General features: G+C 41.8%; 1 protein-coding gene and 1 long non-coding RNA gene across 2 annotated transcripts; one reads left to right on the forward strand and one right to left on the reverse strand.

The window, feature by feature from the left end:
- The first annotated feature begins 1,663 nt into the window (after positions 1-1,663).
- On the forward strand, positions 1,664-21,372 carry Sars1 (seryl-tRNA synthetase 1). Its single transcript, XM_005338078.4, has 11 exons — positions 1,664-1,903; positions 8,951-9,021; positions 12,379-12,459; positions 14,142-14,300; positions 15,188-15,331; positions 15,894-16,049; positions 18,540-18,761; positions 19,279-19,408; positions 19,687-19,844; positions 20,530-20,659; positions 20,983-21,372. Exons 1-11 carry the CDS (start codon positions 1,768-1,770, stop codon positions 21,138-21,140), a joined length of 1,545 nt encoding a protein of 514 aa, XP_005338135.1. The 5' UTR covers positions 1,664-1,767; the 3' UTR covers positions 21,141-21,372.
- LOC120890543 (uncharacterized) lies at positions 20,133-23,174 on the reverse strand. The gene is made up of 2 exons (XR_005734802.2): positions 23,113-23,174; positions 20,133-20,390 (listed from the first exon to the last, which is right to left on the reverse strand). It is a non-coding gene; the product is annotated as an uncharacterized LOC120890543 (long non-coding RNA).
- Positions 23,175-23,407: the final 233 nt, after the last annotated feature.

Below are 23,407 nucleotides of genomic sequence, written 5' to 3' on the forward strand. Positions count from 1 at the left end.
TCCAGTCAAAAAAAAAAAAAAAAAAAAAAAGGAGGAGGATAAGGGGAGGAAAAAAAAACTAAGGTGCTGGAGAGAATACAGGGACAGGTAGAGGCACCTTTCATTAACCTTTAGGGTAAGTGTAAACCTGGATCTACATGTCTCCACTCCTAGATATGCCACAAAGAAATTCTCACATAAGTCCATGGAATGGGGAACATATAAAGAGATGGAGAACTGTTCTCACCACAAAGCTTCATTTCCAGGTGCACAGTCCTTCCTCGGGTTTTAAATCTGACACCTAGCAAACTGAACAGAGAAGGGGAACTTTCATCAGACTTCCTCAGGCTCTCCACTTGTCAGCTCTATCACTATCCTTAGCCCTATCCTACATCTCAGGGTTGATTTGGCAGAGATTTGTTAGGGAATAGGATGCTATAAGAGGAAAAAACTTTATCTTATTCACATACCCAATACAAAAGAGTTCTCTGACCAATTTTGTGGCAGTTTTCTCCACATCAAGCAATTTGGCAGTGGACACCAGCTGGATGTTCCATAAATCAAACCAATTCTAAACCTATTCACATTAGATCCCAGAGGTTAAGGGCTTCATCCTACTGTTGCTAAAATCTTGGTCCTTATTCCCCATTCCAATCAAATAACAAGGACACAGTTTTGAGAAAAAGGAAAAAGAAGTCTTATTGCTTTGCCAGCAAAGGGACTCAACCACTGAGCCACATCCCCAGCCTCTTTATTTTCTATTTTGAGACACAGTCTAGCTAACTTGCTTAGTGCCTCACTAAATTGCTGAGGCTGGCCTCCAACCTGGGATCCTCCTGCCTCAGCTTCCTGAGTCTTTGCAATTATAGGCTAATTTAATTTTTTTTTTTTTTTTTTTTGGTGGTGATGGTGCTGGGGATTGAATCCATGACCTTGTACATGCGAAGCACCACTCTAGCAACTTCGAGCTATATCCCAGCCCACCATACATTCTTATGGATTTTATCGTTAGGAAGAACTATCCTCATCTCCCAGTTTCAGGATCTGGTCACAAAAGTCTCTCCCTTGGGAGTAACTTGGATTCCTCCTATCAACATTATTTGGGGCCTGCATTATTTCTTCTGCAGTTAACAGGTAGTTTGCTGAGGAAACTGACATACCCTGTCCACTTAGGCTAGGCAGGTAAGTAGCTTCTTGGAAAACAAAGCATGTGGAGCAGGGGTAGCATAGTGGACCCATTTTATAGAATTATCCTCTTATTAATCTCATGTTCCCAACCATCCTTATCCGTCTGTCCGTCCCCTAGAAGGCCCCTGAAAACCTGTTAAATTATGTAGCCATACTCTTTTTATCAAAATAAAGTGAGCACAGTAGAGGTTCAAGGAAAAGGTCCAGTGAGGGACACACCTCATGGAAGGAAACCGGAGCCTACAGAGGTTCCGGCTTTCAAATCAGGGATCAAAGAACAATTTCTGCCTACCCTGCGCTATGCCCTTTAACACGCGGAGGAAAGTGACGCATTCACCCTTTCATAGAACATCACAGCCCTCACAGAAAGGGCAGGAGCCTAGAAGAAGACACAAGAACCAGAAGCACACGCCCACCCGGCGCGCGCCTCTTTAGAGTCCCCGCCCTCCACAAGCGCTTCCGGCTGAGAGGGGGCGCCCTCGTCCCAGCCGCGCCTGCGCAGGGAGGGCGGGTCACAGCGCCGGCGCACTGCGTCGGTCACAGGCTGGCTACTGCGGTGTGGTCCTCGTTTCCCTGAGTGTTTGACCGGGAGACAGGAAAATGGTGCTGGATCTGGATTTGTTTCGGGTGGATAAAGGAGGGGACCCAGCCCTCATCCGAGAGACTCAGGAGAAGCGCTTCAAGGACCCGGGTCTAGTAGATCAGCTGGTGAAGGCAGACAGCGAGTGGCGACGATGTAAGTACCGGGATGCGCAGGGTGTCCCCTTAATCATAAACCTAGTTCATCTCGCGAATCCAGTCCGCTCTGGAGATCACAGCTTCCACCTCTTGTCAGATTTCCTCCTGGACATAGATGACTCCAGGGCTTTCCTATCCCCAAAACTCAGGCAGGTTCTGGAGTCGTCCCACTTTTTCCTAGGCTCTGGTGGCGCAAGGTCCCTTCTGCGCGTGCTCAATGCTGACCGCTGCCAAAGCGGCTGGAAAGGAGCGCGGCGCAGGCGCATCAAGAGCTGTCAAACCTCCCTGCTTCTCCGGTATCTAGAAGAAAGCTAGGGCGGGAGGTTTAGTGGAGGTTGTCCCTTTCCCTAATAGTTGTCTTTAGTTGCTTCCAGGATTTTTCTCATCTTTAGCAAGGGCAGAGTGGTCTCCTTATTTGATATTGCTCTATTGAGACAGAATCACATCTGCTGCACAACAGATTAGAACCAGAAGGATTGAGGACTTTGAAGGCCTTATGGCTAAAAGCAATGATCGCAAAGCTTTGGGGAAGGTCATCCTTTAAGAATCATAAATCTTTTCCATGATATATCAGACAGAGGGGAAGGGTACCGTGATGCAAGAAAAAGCTTGTTATTATTGAGATTATGATTTGTGGAATTTTTCAGGAAAAGACATTGGCATAGTTGGGCAAGAATCTGGAACGATCAGGCATCTTTCATTAGAAACAAAACCATCAAATTGTGCTTAACAGTCTTTGCCTGAATTAAGTAGAGTGGTCATTGGTTGCCCGGATGTCGTCAAGCACATGTGATTCATTTTGTCTGATGCAATAGGTCTGCAACCATCTGTAAGCCAGGCTTAGGACAACACTCTGCAAAGGAAATGGCTATCCAAGAGTGTGATGGATTTCTACTAGGGAAATAGATTTTCATAAATTTATAAGGGTCTTGGGTATAAAACAAAGCATTTGTTTGAGCTGTCTGCTCATTCTGTGTGTCTTAGGTACTATAATATGATAGTTTGAGATTCAACACTTGCATCTGAAGTTCTGAGTTGCAATGGAATTGAAATATGGACATATTTTTGTTTAGGGCTATTGTACTAAATCTGAAGTAAGGATATCAGATTTTTGCATCAGTCTAACCATTAATCAGCTGACTTTGGAATGTAGTAGCTGGTCTCTTGTGTATTAACATGCACATCTGTGGGAAGTTTTGTCTTCTATCTGACAAATAGATATATGGTGATTCTCTGGGGACAAAGATTGATTTTAATACATACAGGACACACTTATTTCAAAGGACCAAATCACAGCATCTTAAAGGCTTAATTGGCTTTATTTTTCAATTTTAGAATTAACAACATATCATTCTGTAACAGAGAGCAAATATCCCCATGAGCTGAGCAGAAGAGGTAGGTTTTGTCATGCTGATTGATACTAGGAAATTGGGCTCTTTCCTGATTTCTGGGAAGGTCAGCTAACAACTGTTGATGTGGAATGCTAGCATGGGTGACTACATTTTGATTTTTAGTCTTTCAGTTGGAGCCTGGTGCAGGAACCTAGTCCAATATAGTGACCTCCTGTAATTTTTATTTAACACATATATAAATATACACATAAAAAGATAATACATATAATTCTAATACCTAGGTCTGCACCTGGTCCTCAGTAAGGGCTTGATAAAAGTTTGCCAGAAACAGGAAGATCTTCTATGTCCTTCGTACTTCCAACTGTATGTGAAAGGCAGTTTATTTTCAGTGTATCTATTAATTTGATTCTTTTCTACTTGGTAGCCTTTTCCATTTTTATATCCAAAGGGAACTCATTGTTTTACCAAATATCTGGTTGCCCAAGTTTGACATTGACAGATCTTGTATCAAGGTTCTTTTACATCTTGAACTTCGGATCAGTGGAATGGGTTCTTCTATCACTGGCTGTAGTGAGGACTTATAACCAGAGCCATGTGATGAGCTGAGATCATGCTTCCTGATGAGAACACAGAAAGCTTCCCCAAGCCCTCCATTACAACTATTTGCCTCCCTGTAGGCTTTCAGGGTGCTCCTTCAGCTCCATAGAGAACACAGGAGTCGGCCATAATTTGGAGTCATAATGCCACTACACTGGAGTTTACCATAACTCTGTAACTCTAGGGATTTGAGCTGTGATTTCTGCTTTTAATTCAGAATAGTATAAAGATCCCATGTTTGGGCCTATTTGTCTAGGATCCCCTCCCAAAGCCACCAGATTTCCATGTATTTCTTTTGTTCTGCAGTGTTGGGGATTGAACGCAAGACCTCTCCTTTTCCCTGTATCTTGAATTCTGCTGCTGACCACAGGAATTCTGTCCCCCTCAAATGTGCTATCCTTTCTTTTCACCATCAGTTGAGGTTGTTATTTCCTCTTAACTCCTCCTATACATGCCTTAAACCAGGCCCCTCTTCATGACTTGTTCCAGCCATTGAAGTAGTTCTGTTTTTACTTTCACCCTATTTCACCCAGTAACAGACCAAGCCCAGGGGCATCTGATCTTTCCAGAGTGCAAATCTACCTCTTCGATTTGGAGTGGTACTCATACCTTACAGTAGCACTGATAGAATAAGATGTAAGACACATTATAATTGTACATGTGCTTGCAGTTACTCTAAAAAGCCAAGCACAGTGTGGTATGCCTGTAATCCCAGCAACTCGGAAGCCTGAGGCAGGAGGATTACAAGATCAAGGTCCCCTGAGGAAATTTAGTGAAATCCTGCCTCAAAGGGCTGGGGATGTAACTCAGTGGTAGAGCACCCCTGGGTTCAACCCCCAGTATCAAAATATAAATAAGAAAAAAATATAAGGAGGAAAGAATGGAATTAATCCTAATAATGTATTTTATTTAATGTAGCATACCTGGAAATCGTATTTTCAACATGAAATCAATGTTAAAAATTTACAGAGATAATTTACATTCTTTTTTTTTGAACACATCTTCAAAATACAATGTGTATTTTACATTTCAAGCACATTTCAGTCTGAGCTAGACACATTTTAAATGCTCAAAGAGGGGTCTGCAGTTATAGTTCAGTGATAGAGTACTTCCCTAGAATATGTGAGGCACTGGGTTTGATCCTCACTACCACATAAAAATAAATAAATAAAGTAAAAGTTTTTAAAAAATGCTCGAAGGGCACACATGGCTAGAGGCTACCATTTTGGAAAATCCAAATATTTATTTTTTAGTACTGGGGATTGAACCTGAGATACTTTGATACTTTACCACAAAACTACATCCCCAGTCTGTTTTTTTTTTTTTTTTTTTTTTAAGATAAGTTCTTGCTCAGTTTCTAGGGCTGGCCTCAAACTTGCAATCCTCCTTCCTTAGCCTCCAAAGTTGCTCGGATTATAGGTGTGTGTCACTATGTCCAGCTTAAAAATCCAAATTTTTAAAACACAATTTATAAAAACCCCTGTGCCTTGCTAGCCTCATCTCCACCACTTTCCCACAGATGGCCTCCCACTCTATGCTCTAGCCTGTTTCACTACTGCTGTCCCCTTCCACTCTCCTATGACTGTTGCCTCTTCCTGTAATATTCCTTGCCAGGGTCCTAGCCTTACTTTCATTGCCACCCAACCCTATTTCAATGGCACAACATCATTTATTCGATGTTCTCCATATATTATTTTATATCTCCATAGCATTTATAGTATTTTTATATATATCCTTTCTAAATTTTTTTTTTTTTGTAGTTTTAGGGATTGAACTTAGGGCACTCTACCATTGAGCAACATCCCCAGTCCTTTTTTGAGTTTTGTTTTGAGATAAGAGTCTTGCCAATTTGCCCAGGCTGACCAGAACTTGAGATCCTTCTGCTTCATCTCCCAAGTAGTTAAGAGTACCTTTATTTTTTTTCTTTTGATACTGGGGATTGACCCTAGAGTCATTCTATCACTGAGCTATTTTCCTGGCCCTTTTAAATTTTATTTTGAGAAAGGATCACACTAAGTTACCAAGGTTGATCTCCAACTTGCAATCCTGGCTTGGCCTCCCAAGTTATTGGTATTATAGATGTGTGCCACTGCACCTGACTTCTGAACTTACTTTATGGGGATGTAATATATTTAATAAAGTACAGCCAAATAAATTTGGAACTCTGTATGCCCATGCTGCCATCACCCAGATCAAGTTCTAAGACACTTACTTGTAGTACCACATTAGGCTCCTACATATTCCCTCCCAGTCAACTTTCTTCCAGAGATAACAGTATTCTGACTTCTATTACCATAAGTACTTTTGCCTGATTTTGAACTTCAGATAACTGGGCTTATATAGTATATGACTTCTTTCCTTCAAAAAACATGTGTAGCACATGGTGGTTCTTTTTATTGCTGTTTAGTAAGTACTCTATTCTATAAACATTCCAGTATCAATCACCGCAAATACTATCATTTTTTTCTGGTGAGAATATTTATTTATTTATGATCCTGAGGATAAGAACACCAGAGGTTCCATACTATATAATTTGAGGCAAGAAATTAGATTAAGATGGAAGAAATAAAACTACTTTTATTTGCAGATGATTTAGTTGTGTATGTACAATATGAACTATTAAATCAGGCACAGTGGTGCATGCCTATAATGCCAGCTACTCTAGAGGCTGACGCAGGAAGATCACAAGGTCGAAGTTAGCCAGCAGCTTAGTGAGACTCTGTCTCAAAATAAATAAAAAGGACTGGAGTGTGCCTCTGTGGTAAAGCACCCCTAGATTCAGTCCCCAGTGCTGAAAAAAAAACAAGATGGGGGTGCTGGGAATATATAGCACAAGGTAGAGTGCCCTTGGGTTCAATCCCAAGTACCAGACACACAAAAAAGAAAGTAAGGGCATTCAAAACTATAAAATACTGCTGAGAGAAATTAAAAATAAAGAAAGAATATACTATACTCACTGATTAAAACATTTAGCAAAATATTGTTTTTTAATTGTATAGTTTTCCTTTATATTCCCAACACCTAGCATAGTGTTGTCTTATTTTCTTTCCTAGTCCTAACACGGAGCGTGGTATTTTGGCAAATAGAAAGTAATAAATAAGATTGTAAATATTTTATTTCAAAATAATTATAGATTCACAAAAAATTGCAAAAATAGTACAAAGAAATTCTGTGTACCCTATACCCAGTTTCCCCTAGTGATAAAATTCCTATTACTACTACAATATCAAAACCAAGAAATTGACATTGCTACATCCACAAACCTTACTCAGTTTACATCACTTTTGTGTGTGTGCATGTGTATATATTTCTGTGTGATTTTTATCATGTGTAGATTTGTGTGACCACCACCACACTCAGGCTATAGAACTCTTCTATCACCACAGAGATCTTGTTATCCCTTTCTAGTACATTGTCTTTCTCTTCTTTCTAACCCCTAACAATTACTGACCTGTTTTCCATCTCTGTTTTTCAAAGTGAATGAGAAAATACAAGTATCATTTTGTGTAAAGCTTAGTTAAATTTACACCAAAGAGAGATGCTTATTGATAAAGCCTTAAATATATGTGCTATCTCATGTCCAGTCATCAGTTTTTCAAAAGCTTGACTTTTTTTTTTTTTAAATAAAAAAACCACATTACCCCAAATACTTAGATACAAGACATCTAACATTTACTAATCAGAGTGAGACTGGTGAACCACAATACCAAGATGTTAATTTTGGCTACTATCTTGGCTGATTAACATACCATCTTCTCCAAAAGAAACCAGATTATAAGAAAGGCTACAAGATGAGCATTATATCAGAGCAAAGGAAATAATATTAACCATTTGTAGAGATATAGTGACCAATTCATGGTAACAGGAATGATTGCCCTCTTTCTAGATTTGAGTGCATAGCAAGCACATAGTTTCTTTAAATGAATTTTAAGATAATTGGGCATGTTGCAGTTATGTGAGTGTATCTTCCAAGTTTCTCAGTTGTGTTACTTCACTTTGGTATCATATATAATTTGTGATATTTTTAAATTTCAATCTCAAAATGTCTTTTTCCTTGTTACCCAAAGCTGGGAATACACTCTTATAGTTACCAATCTATACCAACTAACTTGGGGCTCAAAAACGGTTTAAAATTTCGCAACTGAACGAAGGGCCTCTTGACTACTGAGTCACACCCCCAGCCCCCTTTTTTTTTACATTTGATTTTGAGACAGGGTCTCACTAAGTTGCTTAAGGCCTCACTTAGTTGCTGAGGCTAGCTTTGAACTTGTGATCCTTCACCCCCAGTCTCCAGAACTGCTGGGATTACAGATGTGTGCCACTGTGCCTGGCAAGATTTTGCAACTTTAGGAAGTAGTTCCTTCAGTTCTGCTTGCATTTTGACCTTGAGCTGAGATTAATGCTATGTTAGTCAGTTTTCCATTATTGTAAGGAAATACCTGAGTTAAGCAACTTTTAAAAGAGGAAAGGTGTATTTTGGTTCACAGTTTTAGAAGTTTCAGTCCATAGTTGGTTGGCCCTTTTGTCTTTGAGTGTGTGGCAAGGCATATATCATGATGGGAGCATGTGATTCAGGAAGCCGCTCACCTCACAGAAGCCAGGAAGCAAAAAAAGAAAGATGGGAAGACGAGTTTCCACTGTGCCCTTTGAAGCATGCCCCCAGTTTTCTATGACATCCCACTCGGCCCTATCTCTTCAAGGTTCTACCACCTTCTGGTAGTACAAAGCTTAGGATCAAGCCTTTAACACATTGAGGGAAACTTATCCAAGCCATAGCAAGTACCAAGGAACCATGAGCAGGGAGTATCTTCATTATTATATTTCACTGCATGATCATCACAGATTTTATGCCATTTTTTTTGCAAAAAAATGTGATGCTACCATAAAAATGTGAAACTTTTTTAAAATTATGCCAGTATTTAAAATTATTTATTACTTTTTTAATTATGCCAGTACTTAAAATTATTTATTACTAAACTGTCTCTGATGCGAGATTAGGATGGAGTGCTTATGAATATACCTTAATGGGGTGGTTATAAGGTAAAATATAGGATATGTGCATTTCTTTATTATAGTCTTGGCTTCTTTATTATTAGGCAGATTTCGGGCAGACAACTTGAATAAACTGAAGAACTTATGTAGCAAGACAATCGGAGAGAAAATGAAGGTAAGAGATCTGAGTGACAGTCTTGAGAGCTTAGGCAGATGTGTTTGATCTTGTTCTTAGCTAATACTCACTGAAGTTCTAACTCAGCATCTAATTCTGTGAGATGCTGAATTTCTTACCAAGGGGGGAAATTATTTTGAAAGAAAGAGAGGGAGACTGGGGTGCAGGTCTGTGGGAGAGCATTTGCTTAGCATACACAAGGCCCTGTGTTGATCCCCAACATTGGGGAGAAAAGTGGGGTTGGGGGGTGGTAGGGAGAACTAAAAGGCACTTTTGGTAACCTTGAGGAAGTCCATCTTCTGTGTGTTCAGGTAAGATTTTTTTCCATGCTAAATTCTTTTATTATTATAAGAGAATATTAGTTTGGCCAAGTCATCCTATCCATTTTTTTCTTGAGCTTAATCTATGGTACCAGGAAAGTTTCCTTATGGCAAACTTCAGAGTTTGGGGCCCATAGTACTCCTGCTTCTTCATGAAAAGAGCCAGATACATAGTCTGCATCTTGTCTTGGCCTCTTGTTTGCTATGTGACTTTTAGGCAAGTTTTAATATCTCAGCCTCAGTTTTCTTATTTGCAAAATATCAATAAAACACTCACCTATAGAATGGAATTATAGAACTAAAAATTTTTTTTTTTTTAATATAGAAAACTTGACACAAAGCTTAGAACATTGTAATTGTTCAGCAGTTCCAAGTTATAGTGGATGACAAATAGTTACTAGCTGTCATCTAAAGAATCTTCCTTGAGAAATATAAAATTTCAGTGCTGGGGCTGGGGCTGGGACTCAGTGGTAGAATCCTTGCTTAGAACTGGGTTCAATTCTCAGTATCACATATAAATAAATAAAGGTCTATCAACAACTAATAAAATATTTTTTTAAAAAAATTCAGCTCAGCCTTTGCTTTAGCATCCAGACTAGTTTGTTTTTAACTTTAGTTTAAAATTATCCTTTTAACCCTTTAATGAATTTTTTTTTTTTTTTGGATACTAGGGATTGAACCCAGGGGTGCTTCACCACTGAGCTATATCCCACCTCTTTTTATTTATTTGTTTGTTTATTTTGAGGCAGGGTATCACTAAGTTGCTTAAGGCCTCACTTCTCAAATTTAGCAATTCTCCTGCCTCAACCTGGCCTCAACCCCCTGAGTCACTGGGATTATAGGTGTGCGCCACCATGCCCATCCCTTAATGACTTTTTTAAAAAACATATTAGATGTACTCTACAATTTAGATCATTTTAAAGTTCTAAGCCTTGAAACTAAACCAAAATTATAAAATTTTGGAACTAGAACCAGTAAAGAGAAAATACAAAGATCACCTTAGGATTTTAGCATCTTACACTTCATGATAGTCTGCAACCTTCTCTTTGGCAGTAGTTTTAATTTCATTTGTGGAAACTGATTATTAGTAACAGTTTTCTTCTTGTGGGATTCATGATGCTTAATCATTTGCAGGCCAGAGGCATCATAACTAACATAAATTCCCATGTATACCCCTGACTGGGTGTTCTTTGGGACATATATACAGGTGGTGCCAGCTGGGTGTTTTATGTAGCAATAGGCTGGGAAGTATTTTCATTTGCAATAACATATGTCTGGATTTACTGCTAGCCTTGCAGGGCATGTTCATTCTTGCTCTCCATTGGAATGGTGGCAGGCGATCTTTATTTTGTGTTGTACTGGAAAGTATTCAAGTGCTTTTGTAGACATCTCATTTTGGTTTTAATCTTTACTGCAAACCTGGAGTGTAGGTAGTACATTTATCTTTTAGTTCTATTTAAAAGGCAAGGGAATAGGCCTGAGAAATTAAGGAGCTTCCCTAAAATCACAGCCTACGTCAGTTGCAGAGTCAGACCTTGAGTTCAGAACTTGAGTTTGCTGCCCTCAGCAAATATCTTTTTCATCATATTCTCACCTTGTCTGTAATACCATTACAAAAATCTTGAAATTTTAGGCCATTTTTTTCTACCTTTTTAGTCTGTGCTTGTTCTTATCAAGGCTTATGCTGATAGTTTTTGACTTCTGTAACTTTTAGGTGATTCTGCAGAGTCACTGAAGGAAATGAGGGGTCATGGTTAGAATCCCAGCTTCTCACTTTGGTGTATGAGGATGTGTAATGAACTAAAGCATTTCCATGCTTTACCTTTAGAAAATTTTGTCCTTTCTTATAACTCAATTTTGTGCATTGGAATAAAAGGTTGTAAAAACAAATGCTTACTATTATGTATATAGAAAAAAAAACTTTGGGACATTAGATATGGTTTCTAGTCTTCATTTTATTTATACTTGCATGGTAGATGATAAATCTTTTCCAATATTTTTAGGAGTTTGTGGAAGTCTTATATATCTTTAACTCATTTTCTTTAATTCTTTCTAATTTAAAAAGAATTTGACTTAAATTGTTTTCTTCAAATTGCCTGGTTTGTGTAAGGATTAGAAATGATGATCTGGCAGAAAGAATATTATTATTATTATTTTAGAAAGAGAGAGGGAAGAGAGAGGGAGAATTTTTTAATATTTATTTTTCAGTTTTTTTCGGTGGACTCAACATCTTTATTTTATTTTTATGTGGTGTTGAGGATTGAACCCAGTGCCCCACGCATGCTAGGTGAGCACACTACCGCTTGCGCCACATCCCCAGTCCCCAGAAAGAATATTAAAAAGAACTAGGAGAGAAAATAGGAGAGAGGAAACCAGCCCTGACTCTGCTCCTGCTATTTGATCAAATTGCATTGACTGCTCTAAGCCTAGTTCCAGATTCTGTTATTTATTTATTTTTTAATATTTATTTTTTGGTTAGACACAATGCCTTTATTTTGTTTACTTATGTTTATGTGGTGTTAAGGATCGAACTCAGGGCCTCGCACATGCTAGGCGAGCGCTCTACCGCTGAGCCACAACCCCAGCCCAGATTCTGTTATTTTTTGTTTGTTTTCTTTGGCTTTCTCATAATTTCATCATTCCATCCATTTTCCCCCTTGCCTCAGTGTTGGGAATTGTTCTTACTACATAGACAAGAATTTACCCTCTGGGCTTGCTTTGGACTACCACACTTATAATTCTTGAGTATTTCAACTATGTTCTCTCTTTGATTTCCAGGACTGTTCTATGTCTAGACCTTAACTCTCTTGCCCTGAAATAGGTTAATTGGCTTGTCCAGGATCAAAAAGGACATAGCAGAATAAGAACTTGAAACTTTGACTACTGGCTTTTGATTTACTAATTTTTCTACTGTGTGTTACAATTTAATGTAGAATATCCTGTTATTGGTTCATATGATATTTTAATTTGGCATGCATGTCACTGAAATGTCAAAGATTTTCTTTTATTTGAGTTGGGTATTTTTTTCTTTCTTCAGAAAAAAGAGCCAGTGGGAGATGATGAGTCTGTTCCAGAGAATGTGTTAAATTTTGATGACCTCACTGCAGACACTTTAGCTGTAAGTTATAGTATTTCACTAAGCTGGGAGCTCTGTTCTTTTGTTTTAACTTCCTTCCTAGATAGCAAATGCTAATAGTCTATTCCACACAGCATTGAAGCAACCTTCAATTCCTGACAATGGGCAAGGTCTCTATTCATTCTTATTATACTTTATGCTTGAGTACTTATTAGACAGCAGAGGTAGACACAGATATAGGAGGAGAGTCAAGGGTAGGAAGGGGGAAAAAATGAACTATGTTTGATTTAGGTAGCTCTATTTTACAAAGTCAAGGGATTTCTCAATTTACTGTAATTCAGTAAATATTTACTACATGAGTCCTAGAGCACTAATTTCCAAATGCTTTGGTCACTGAATCCTTTCTTGAAAGCTTTAACACAAAACAATTGTGTAATAAAGTGCAGTTGCAGTAAATGGATAGAACTGGAGAATATCATGCTAAGTGAAATAAATAAGCCAATCCCCCAAAACCAAAGGCCAAAATGTTTTCTCTGATATGCAGATGCTAACTCACAATAAGCAGGGGAGAGGAGGGAAGAATGGAAATACTTTGGATTAGACAAAAGGGAATGAAGGGAAAGGAGGGGGAATGGGAATAAGAAAAATGATAGAATGAATCAGACATTACTATCCTATGTGCATATATGATTACACAACCAATGTCATTCTACATCATGTACAACCAGAAGAATGAGAAGTTTTACTCTATGTATAATATGTCAAAATACATTCTACTATCATGTATAACTAATAAGAACAAATAAAAATAAATAAATAAATAAAGCACAGTTGCCTGTAACCTGGGGAGGATTTCGTGTTCAAGGCCAACTTGGACAGTATGGTGAGACTACATCTTAAAAATAATAACATATATATATATATATTGCTGTGCTTAAAGAGGTGGGTTAGGAGCCTATTTTTGCATAGCCCAGCCTGCTAAACACTCCCCTCAAGAAATGAGCACAGTTTAAAGCATCTGCAATAAGGAATGCAAAATAAGCTTAAGACAAGGTCTCTCGCTCCTAATAAAGTTATAATCTTCCTGGAGAACACTTCAATGCATGTACATAATGGAGTGCTAAATTGGTTCAATCAGGAAAATCAAAAGTACAACTAAAGGGAAAGTTGTCTTAGGAGAGCCATAGTATTAAAACTCCTAATATGGTGAAATGAGATGGACATCATTACCCTAGGTACATATACAATTGCACAAATGGTGCGCCTCTACACCGTACACAATGAGAGAATTGAATTGTTGCGCTCCATGTATGTACAATGAACTGAAATGCATTCTGCTGTTATGTACAACTGAGTAGAACAACAACATTAAAAACTCCTGGGATGTGTAGGAACGGCAAGAGTGGCCAAAATCTCTCCATCTCTACCTTAGACTCTCCCAAAAGAAAATGCCAGGGGATTTGTAGGGCAGGATTGTATATATCCCTCTGTGAAATTTTCAATTTTTAAAAATGCTACCACATCTTCGGGTGTAGAAGATGTGGTAGAGGGCTTGCCTAGGTTGCGTGAGACAGTGCATTTAATCCACATCACTGCAAACAAACTAAACAAGTGCTGCCACAAGAACTGTCATGGCTTGAAGACAGCACAGTGAGTCTTATTCCTGTGCTGTCCTTCACTCGTGGGTGGTGTCCTGGATGTAAGTGTGGCCTATTCCTCTACAGAACCTGAAAGTCTCACAAATCAAAAAAGTCCGACTCCTCATTGACGAAGCCATCCTGAAGTGTGATGCAGAGAGAATAAAACTGGAAGCAGAGAGGTTTGAGAACCTCAGAGAGATTGGGAACCTTCTGCACCCTTCTGTGCCCATCAGTAATGATGAGGTAGGCTTGGAGGCTTTCTTCCTGTGCTGTCTGCGGGGATGGGGCCGGAGGAAAGCTGTGCAACACTAGCTCTCTGTGTCAGACTCTTTGTATATTCTTTCTGCCCACCAATTGAACATTGCAGGAGTCAGATCCTTGCCTGATTGGGAAGTAGCAGAGACAGCAGGTAGGAGGAGACTCCTGGCACAGAAATCTCTTCTAAATAGGGTTGCTGTCCTCCAGTGCGTGTTGCCCCTGGTAGCAGCAAGTCCTGTGGGAGGGATCTGCTAAATCAACCTAACCCCCTCACCCACACCCTGCTGAGAAGCTGCAGGTTGAAGGGAAATCTGCATGATAAAAGTTTCCTGCTGAGCGGGAGCTTCCCCAGCACAAAGCTGCTCTGAGCCCAGCCTTTGTTCCCAGACACCCCGGCTGTGGCAGGGCCCATCTGTGCCTCTTTCATTCATTCCCTGGTGAACACTAAACTGGCTGCAGGCTGGGGTGTGTGGGAGGCCTGGCGCTTGAGCAGACTTTGGAGGTCAGGGCCCTGAGCCCGCCCTCATGTGGCCCTGAGACCAATAAGAGGCAGGAAAGAAAGTCTACATTCTCCTCTGTGCCCTGGGCAAAGCTGATTGTCTGGGGTGGCTTGTTGTGCAGGATTTTCAAGGATTCATCTAAAAGAGTAAAAATAAATAAACTGAGATAATATTTTAAATCTCTTAGAAAATAATGATTCCCAATTGCTTGGCTAAATTCTTAGACTTTCTGAGTAGAAAATTTCCTTCTTTATTCATTGTGCATAATGACCGAAACCCAATGTTTCATTTCAGTTGTTCTTGGAGAGGGTTCGGAAAAATGGGTTTGTAGAATTAAGAAATCATGTGTCTCTCCTGGTCTTGTTCTCTTAGGATGCAGACAATAAAGTTGAGAGAATTTGGGGTGATTGTACCGTCAGGAAGAAATACTCTCATGTGGACCTGGTGGTGATGGTAGATGGCTTTGAAGGAGAAAAGGGAGCGGTGGTGGCTGGGAGTCGAGGGTACTTCCTGAAGGTAAGAGTTGGGAACCAGTGGGGATGAAGAAGGAACTTAAAAAAAATTGCAGAAAATCATAATCATACTTAAAGAGGCTCACAAATCCACCACTTGTACTTGCTGCTGTCTGCAAATGTGTAGCAATTAGATGCAATTCTCCTTCTAAGGCAAGAGAGTGCTTATCCAGATTCCATAGAACAAAAGCCACTCAGTGATCCTCCATAATGAATATGTTTTGCTGACTGAATCAGAACAGTCTCTCTCTTTGAGGAGCTCGGTGTAATTGGACAGTCAGACAAGTAACAAAGGATCAAAACCCAGTGTGATAAGGCTGTGGTTTGAGTCAGCCCAGAGTGCTTTGAGAATGGGTAGGTGGAGGCAATAGACCCTGATTAACTGGGGCAGAGGGCAGATGAATTCAGGGAAGGCTTCCAAAAGGATATGGCCAAATAACTTGAAAATACTGTACACTTAATTGTGCTTTACATTTACAAATCCCATTTGCCCCTGAGTGTCAGTTAGCAGACGAACAGGGTAATGACAGGCCCTCTCACACAGTACTGTGTCTCTGCATCTGTAGGGGGTCCTGGTGTTCCTGGAACAGGCACTTATCCAGTATGCTCTCCGCACCCTGAGAAATCGGGGATACACTCCCATTTACACCCCATTTTTCATGAGGAAGGAGGTCATGCAGGAGGTGGCACAGCTCAGCCAGTTTGACGAAGAACTTTATAAGGTGAGTAGCCTGGGGCAGCATGGTAGGATAATTTAACTCTATGATACTGAAGTGATGCTATCTAGTCCAACTTCTGTCGTAATGGAAATGCTCTATTTCTGTGGCTCTTAAGCATTTAAAATGTGCCTAGCACAACTAAGGAAGCAAATTTTTAGTTTTAACTAATTAAAAAAAATTTTTAGTTGTTGATGGACTTTTATTTGTTTATTTATATGCTGTTCTGAGAATCAAACCCAGTGCCTCACACATACTAGGCAAGCACTCTACCACTGAGCCACAACCCCAGCGCAATTTTAATATAAACAGCCACATATGGCTGGTGGCCGCCGTTTTTTCATCTTTTCCCTAGTAATTTGTGAATGTATCTAAATTGAGCACACTGTATCACCAGAAGCTTAGAAAAGAAAACCCTGGATGCTTAGACACAAGGAAATGATAGAAGTGCACTGGTCTCCCAGCCCCCTTCCCATGTGTTCCCACTCTTCACTGTAGACTGGAGGCTTGAATAGGGCAAGATGTATTTGCCTTGGGATGGATGTGACTGCCAATTCATGGCTCCTCTCAATTATGGACCATCTTAGGTAGAGCCCAAGATTCAAGTTGAGGTTCAAAATGTCATTCTGATCAACAGACTCTGGCAACTATAGCATTGAAGTCTGTGAAGCACTCAGAATTTCTAGAATGTTTCTTCTGTTCATCATGGAAAGTCTACTTTTCACCTGTTTTTCTCCTTCAAGATTCATGTCAGAAGTGGGACACTGCTCTTATTGGCAAGTGTGGTTATGCTTATCTGATTGATAAATTATTTTGCCAGTCTGGGAATTGAACCCAGGGCCTTGTGCATGCCGGGCAAGCACTCTACCACTGAGCTACATTCATCTGCCCATATTTATCATAGAAGGAGATAAGTTTATTTATTTTTATTTTATGTAATTAATTTATTTATTTGAGACAGGGTCTCTCTATGTTACCCAGGCTGGTCTCAAACTCCTAGACTCAAGAAATCCTCGCATCTCAAGTTTCCTGAGTAGTTGGGACTATCGGCACTCATCACCAGGCCCAACTAATAATTAGAACTGTATTCCACTGGTCCTGCTAATGAGGTCAAAGTTATATTTTCCTTCAAGATTCACTGGGAAAAAAAGTTCCCCCTAAACTCTTGAATATTAGTATAGCCTTGGTATCCTCCCCTTCTTTCTTTTTCAATGGAGAGGAATGTGTCCATGTATCAGCTAGAACCTGTTTAACTTTTTTGCTTTTTCTCTAATCTCAACCCTTAAGATTGAATCATCAATAACAGAAATTTAGAAATTCCATTACAGGGAAAACTAGAAAGAAATGTATCTGAAGGATTATAAGATATTATGTAGCAGGAGCTCCCTATTTCCTGCGTCCTCCATCTCTTACCCACGTGATTCTTCAATCCCCAGGCAGAAGGAATCCCCAGGTCTTGATAATGAGGAATTTTGGGTCAGACTTCTTGCCTGATAGAAATCTTAGTTTACTCATTCTCTGGAATAGTACTGTCCAATAGGCTTTTTTATTTTATTTTATTTTATTTATTTTTGAGACAGGGTCTCACTACTTTACTAAGGCTGGCCTTGAACTTGTGATCCTTCTGCCTTAGCCTCCCTAGTAACTGGGATTTATAGGCATGTTCGACCATGCTGAACACCAATGAACATTTTAAAATATTTTCTTTGGGACTTTTTTCATATTTGTTATTTTCACATACTTATAGTCACACTGTATATAGTTTTTTTTTAACTTAGCCTTATATCAAAGATATTTTTCTTTATTACTATATCATTTCCATAATCCTTTTTAGTGGGTGCATAATGTTATGTAAACTGAATGTAGCTATGGATTATTAACTCTTCCCCTGCTGAATATTTAAGGTGCTTCCTTTTTGCTACCAATACAAAAATGTTACAATGAAGTTTATTGGTCTTTAGCCCCTGACCATGCTAGGGATTGAACCTAGGGCCTCTCAAGCACTCTACCACTGAGCTACCTCCCAGCCCACTGAGCTACATCCCAGCCCTGTGGCTTTTTTTTTTTTTTCTCCCATTATTTTCTTCAGCTGAATCCTCAAGTGCATTCTCTAGGATTACTATTGCTAGACTAACTCTAAGCACCAAGAAAGCAGAGACTATGTCTCTTTTTGCACAGCATTGGCAGATAGACTTGGCATTTGGTGAAGGCCTCACAAACATTTGTTGACTGGATTAATTTATATTGCCACCAACATAGGTTTTTTACACATCTGCCAGCATTGACCACTTATCATTTGTAAATGTCTTCTTTGTTAAATAAGTGACAGTGTCTCCTTTGGACAGACTTAGTCCCTCCCTTATCTTTGTAGCATTCCATCCCCACTCCTGGACTGGGATTGAAGACAATTTTTCATGTCCCCATCACTCCTGATGTTTCTTGTACAGGCTTAGGTCCTCTCTCAGTCTTAATTGGCACAGGTCCCTGCTTCAACAGGTGATTGGCAAAGGCAGTGAGAAGTCTGATGACAACTCCTATGACGAGAAATACCTGATTGCCACCTCAGAGCAGCCCATCGCTGCTCTCCACCGGGATGAATGGCTGCGGCCAGAGGATCTGCCCATCAAGTATGCTGGCCTGTCTACCTGCTTTCGCCAGGAGGTTGGCTCCCATGGCCGTGACACCCGTGGCATCTTTAGAGTCCATCAATTTGAGAAGGTGAGTGTGAAGAGTGGGAGCCTTCTTCCTACCTGTCCAGAGGGTCATAGGAGAGATGGCCGCTGGCTGCAGCTTTTCCTCTGTTGCCAATGTCTTTGTGGGGAAGAGCCTGGAAAGTACCTGGTGGAGTGGCTTTGAGCACTGGAACCAGGCTGCCTGACTCAAATGCCAACTCCACCACTTACCAGCTGTGCAACCTTGGGCAAGTTGCTTTATCTCCCTGTGCTCAGTTTCTACCTCTGTGAAAAGAGCACAGTGATAATGGGCCCCACCTCACTAGGAAGACTGTGAGGACTAAACTGGTCAGCGTGTGAGGCACTTAGCCCACAAGGTCCACGATTGCACTCCATCAACGCTGTTGTTCTTGTTGCTGTCCTGTCTAGACTAGCACCCATCCCTCTTGCTGGGGTACAACCTGGCCTGTTTCCCAGTGGTGTGGGACTGGGTCTTCTTTGCCAGGATAGATCCATCCCAGTCCTTTGGTTTAATCACCACGTTCTTCTGTCTGTCTCTATAGATTGAGCAGTTTGTATACTCGTCACCCCATGACAACAAGTCATGGGAGATGTTTGAAGAGATGATTGCCACCGCCGAAGAGTTCTATCAGTCTTTGGGGATCCCTTACCACATAGTGAATATTGTCTCAGGTAGGGGACCCCTCAACTTCTCAGCCTCCTTTTCTCACATTCCACAGATGCCACCCTCACCAGCTGAGCTGCCACACAGCCTTGTAATCCAGTTCATTACCCACATTCATTAAAATATCACACCCCTCTCACTTGGGAGAGCCTGGTGAGGAGAGTGTCAGGGCGTGATTTCACTTCTGGGGATGGGATGTGAAGTAAAGAATTCCTTGGGCTCACTGGAGCTTGGCCTCCTGAAATACCATCCCTCCTTCCTGAATTCTAGGGGTTTTTCCTTACAGGTTCTTTGAATCATGCTGCCAGTAAGAAGCTCGACTTGGAGGCCTGGTTTCCAGGCTCAGGAGCCTTCCGAGAGTTAGTTTCCTGTTCTAATTGCACAGATTATCAGGCCCGCCGGCTCCGAATTAGATACGGGCAGACCAAGAAGATGATGGACAAGGTAGATGGCTCCCAGGGAAGTGGGCAGTGAGTGGCACCATCAGCACAGGGTAGACCCACTCTCTTTCTCAGACCTGGGAGTATTAGTTTCCAGCATCATGAAAAAATCTGAGTTTCTCAATCTAGACCCAAAAGGCAATCAGAAATGTCTTCCACTGAGTCAGGATTGGGTTCTGTAAGGTAGATACCTGAGTCTACCTCTATTCTACAACGTAATTCTAGCTTTTTTTTCTTTTTGGCTTTGTTTTCCGTAATTTCAGAGAAAGAATCATCCCTAATCATTCCATAATTTCAGAGAAAGAATATTTATCTATACAGAACAAGCTGGACACACCATCTTCCCTCTTTTCGTCCAAGAAAGTCAGGTTATCAGCTCATCTCAAACCCAGTCTTCAGGCCTTGATCTGTTTTGAGGGGGGTTTGTCATGCGCCAAAAAGAGGGGCCACAGTGGTATACACCAGTTCTCCTCAAAATAGTGGGACCTGCCCCTTGTCGCTCTTGTAGATGTGAGGAATCTTCTCAGAGTTATCTGATAGGCAGTAAATACTAAACAGAATAATAAAAAGTTGAAAATAGAAGGATTATTTTGAATTCGGTAGGTGTAGTTGGGGGTACTGGCCTCGTGGATAGTTTCTCAAGCTGAAGTTTGAGTTGAACTTTCTCTTCCGGGACCCTCTTCTCCCAGGTGGAGTTTGTCCACATGCTCAATGCTACAATGTGTGCCACTACCCGTACTATCTGCGCCATCCTGGAGAACTACCAGACAGAGAAGGGCATTGTTGTGCCCGAAAAATTGAAGGAATTCATGCCACCAGGTAAAGCCCTCCATGCAGCTCCTTTGCTCTCTCTTTTCTGTCTTTATGCTCTTATGCAGAGCAGTCCCTCACAGTCCCCAAAACTCTGCCTGCCCTCTGGTGCTAGACAGTGCAGGGGGCCTGGGGAAGAAAGTAACCAATGTAAGTGTGATGTTCAAGTACTGCTGAAATTCAGACTGCGGAAGGAAAGGATAGGTTAAACCAGGGCCTATTGTGGGTGCTCCTTGGTTCAAAGAGATCATTGTCTTGTTGACTTTTCCCCTGAGGTCCTTGGCTTTGCCTCTGAGAAACAACATGTCATTTGGTTGACTCTTCCCTCCCAGGACTCCAAGAACTGATCCCCTTTGTGAAGGCTGCACCCATTGACCAGGAGCCTTCAAAGAAGCAGAAGAAGCAACACGAGGGCAGCAAAAAGAAAGCGGCAGCCAGAGATGTTGCCCTGGAAAGCCGGCTGCAGAACCTGGAGGTCACTGATGCCTGAACATTCATTCCTTCGTCCTGGCTTGCTGGGCTTCATTTCTGTCAGCTGGGATCTCAGAGCCTGCCAGAGCAGGAGCCGAGCACCCTCTCATCCCCCTGTCCCATCTGACTGCACAGCTGCAAGGGGAACTGTCTGCCATGTACAGTGCAGGCGCCTTGTCTCCTTGCATGGGCACAGGGTCTACCACTAACTGGTAAAACCATATAATAAAGCATCACTGGGGAGGGCTTCAGACTTTTCCTCGGTCTTCTCCCAGGCTGGTTCTCCAGGGACCAGCCTCTGCTCCCCCTTCCAAATAAGGCTCCTTTTAGCAAGGCAGAGATGTTTTCAGCAGGTAGATGAGGGTGGGAATAGATTTAGTAAAGGCTCAAGGGGGAAATGAAAACCTAGAGTCTTAGACATAGAGGCTTACAGGACGAGGGCCAGGCACCTCTGAAAATTCACTCCTGCTTAAAAGCAGTGAGATAGAAAAGCTTAGAAATCAGAATTAATATAAAGGTCTCCTGGCACCTTGTGTTCCCTAGGAAGGGCTTCATGGAAGGGCAGGGAGGCTGGGAGGCATCAGGGTAGAGACATATCTAAGAGTCTGACCCTAGCTTCAAGAGTGAGGGTTGGGGGCTTATTAACAGCAGCTTCTCTTTATAGCCATCCCCTAATAGGGAGACCTACTGCAGAGCAGCTTGTTGCTGCAGCTCCAAAGGCTCCAGAGCTGGCAGGACAGAAGGGTGTGGGAAGAATGTTTTGTCCTTCCCAGGAGCTCCCCCCATTACCTAATAGGCAGGCACCCTTCCCCTAGGGTAGGAGTATTCAGGCTCTTTCCTACCCTGCTGCCTTTCATCTGCAATCTGCATCCCTGGACTTTAATAACACCTTAGGTTAGTCTAGGCTTCTGTCCTAGGAGGTTAAAATACTTCCTCTAGATGATCCCTTTTATCTTTGTGATGGTCCCAGAAGGTAGGGTGGGGACATGATTATACCTGTTGTATGTGGAAGGCAGAAGTACGCCAAGGAAGGGGAGACAGACAGGTGGCCAGGTGGAAGTCCTGGCTCCTCAGCAGGGCTTTGCACTTGGGTTTCTTTGGGAGGTAAAAGCTGGAGTGTGACCTGATTTGTTACTTGGGAGCCTTCAGTTCATCTTCAGCTTCCTTAATCCCCAAGTAGTGACTTTCCTGGGTCTGCCGGAGCTTGGTATCCAGGACAGAGCATGTGCTGTTTCCCACTGGGGCTGATCCTATCAATCTTGCTTCTGGAAACGCTGTCAAGACTGGGGCGCCTGAAAGGGTAGCCACAGTGGCTCTCTCGACTAGCCTGCTATGCCAGCCGGGGGCCCACAGGCAGACACTGTATGTAGCCCATTGCCCTCTGCTCTGGGATAACAAAGCCAGGGCAAGAGGACAAAAGAGCAAGCTACTCCCATTTGTAATTCAGAAGACCAGAAATTCACATTCCTGTAGCCAACGCTATTTGGTTTGAAGAAAGGCAGCTTACACAGTGAGCAGGGGGCTATTTCTGCTCCACTCCCATCCAGTGTACAAGCCCAGTAGACCCTTTTGGGTGGCTTGGGCACTCCCATCTCTGTCTTAGTCCTAGTCTAGGAGGCTTGTCATAGCCTTTCCCCCATGCCTGTGCTCTTTGGCTCCTACCAGCAGGAAGCTGTGCTTTTTTCCTTGGCTCTGAAAGCTGTGGGAAGGTAGAAGCTGGGGTCCTGAGCCCCTGGGCGACTGGGCCTGGGTCTTACCTCCCCCACCCCTCCTTACTCCTTACCCAGCTAGTGTTCTGGAGATGGCTGCACTTGGAGGTTGAATGCCCTACCATTTTACTCAAAGACAGCCCAGACCCCAAACAGCCATACTCCCCATGCAAACCCTCCCCTGTCTACCCTGTGCACACTCCTGGTGTGATCCATTGGGGAGCTGGGCTAGGAAGATTGCTGAGTGGACCAAATTATCTGTTAGAACACACACATACACACCTGCTTCCTGAAGCCAGAGGAGAGAATGGTCGATAGTAGTGGCCGAGGTTCCTCCAGTTCATCTGCAAGAATATGTTGGCAGGTGGTCATGCAGACATTTACAGTGTTGACCCTGGGCCAGACACTGGGAGCAGGGCTTATGAAAAGAAGGGGCACAGTCCCTGCTTGCAAAGACCTCAACCTATTGGGAAAGGTGTGGCTTGCCTTCCCGTAGAGTGAAATGACAGCCAGACTCCTCTCCCTGAAGCAGTGGCTTGTGGCTGATGCAAGCCTTGTTTAGGATGGGCTGACCCAC

This window comes from Ictidomys tridecemlineatus, chromosome 11, assembly GCF_052094955.1.
Source record: "Ictidomys tridecemlineatus isolate mIctTri1 chromosome 11, mIctTri1.hap1, whole genome shotgun sequence".
NCBI lineage: Eukaryota > Metazoa > Chordata > Mammalia > Rodentia > Sciuridae > Ictidomys > Ictidomys tridecemlineatus.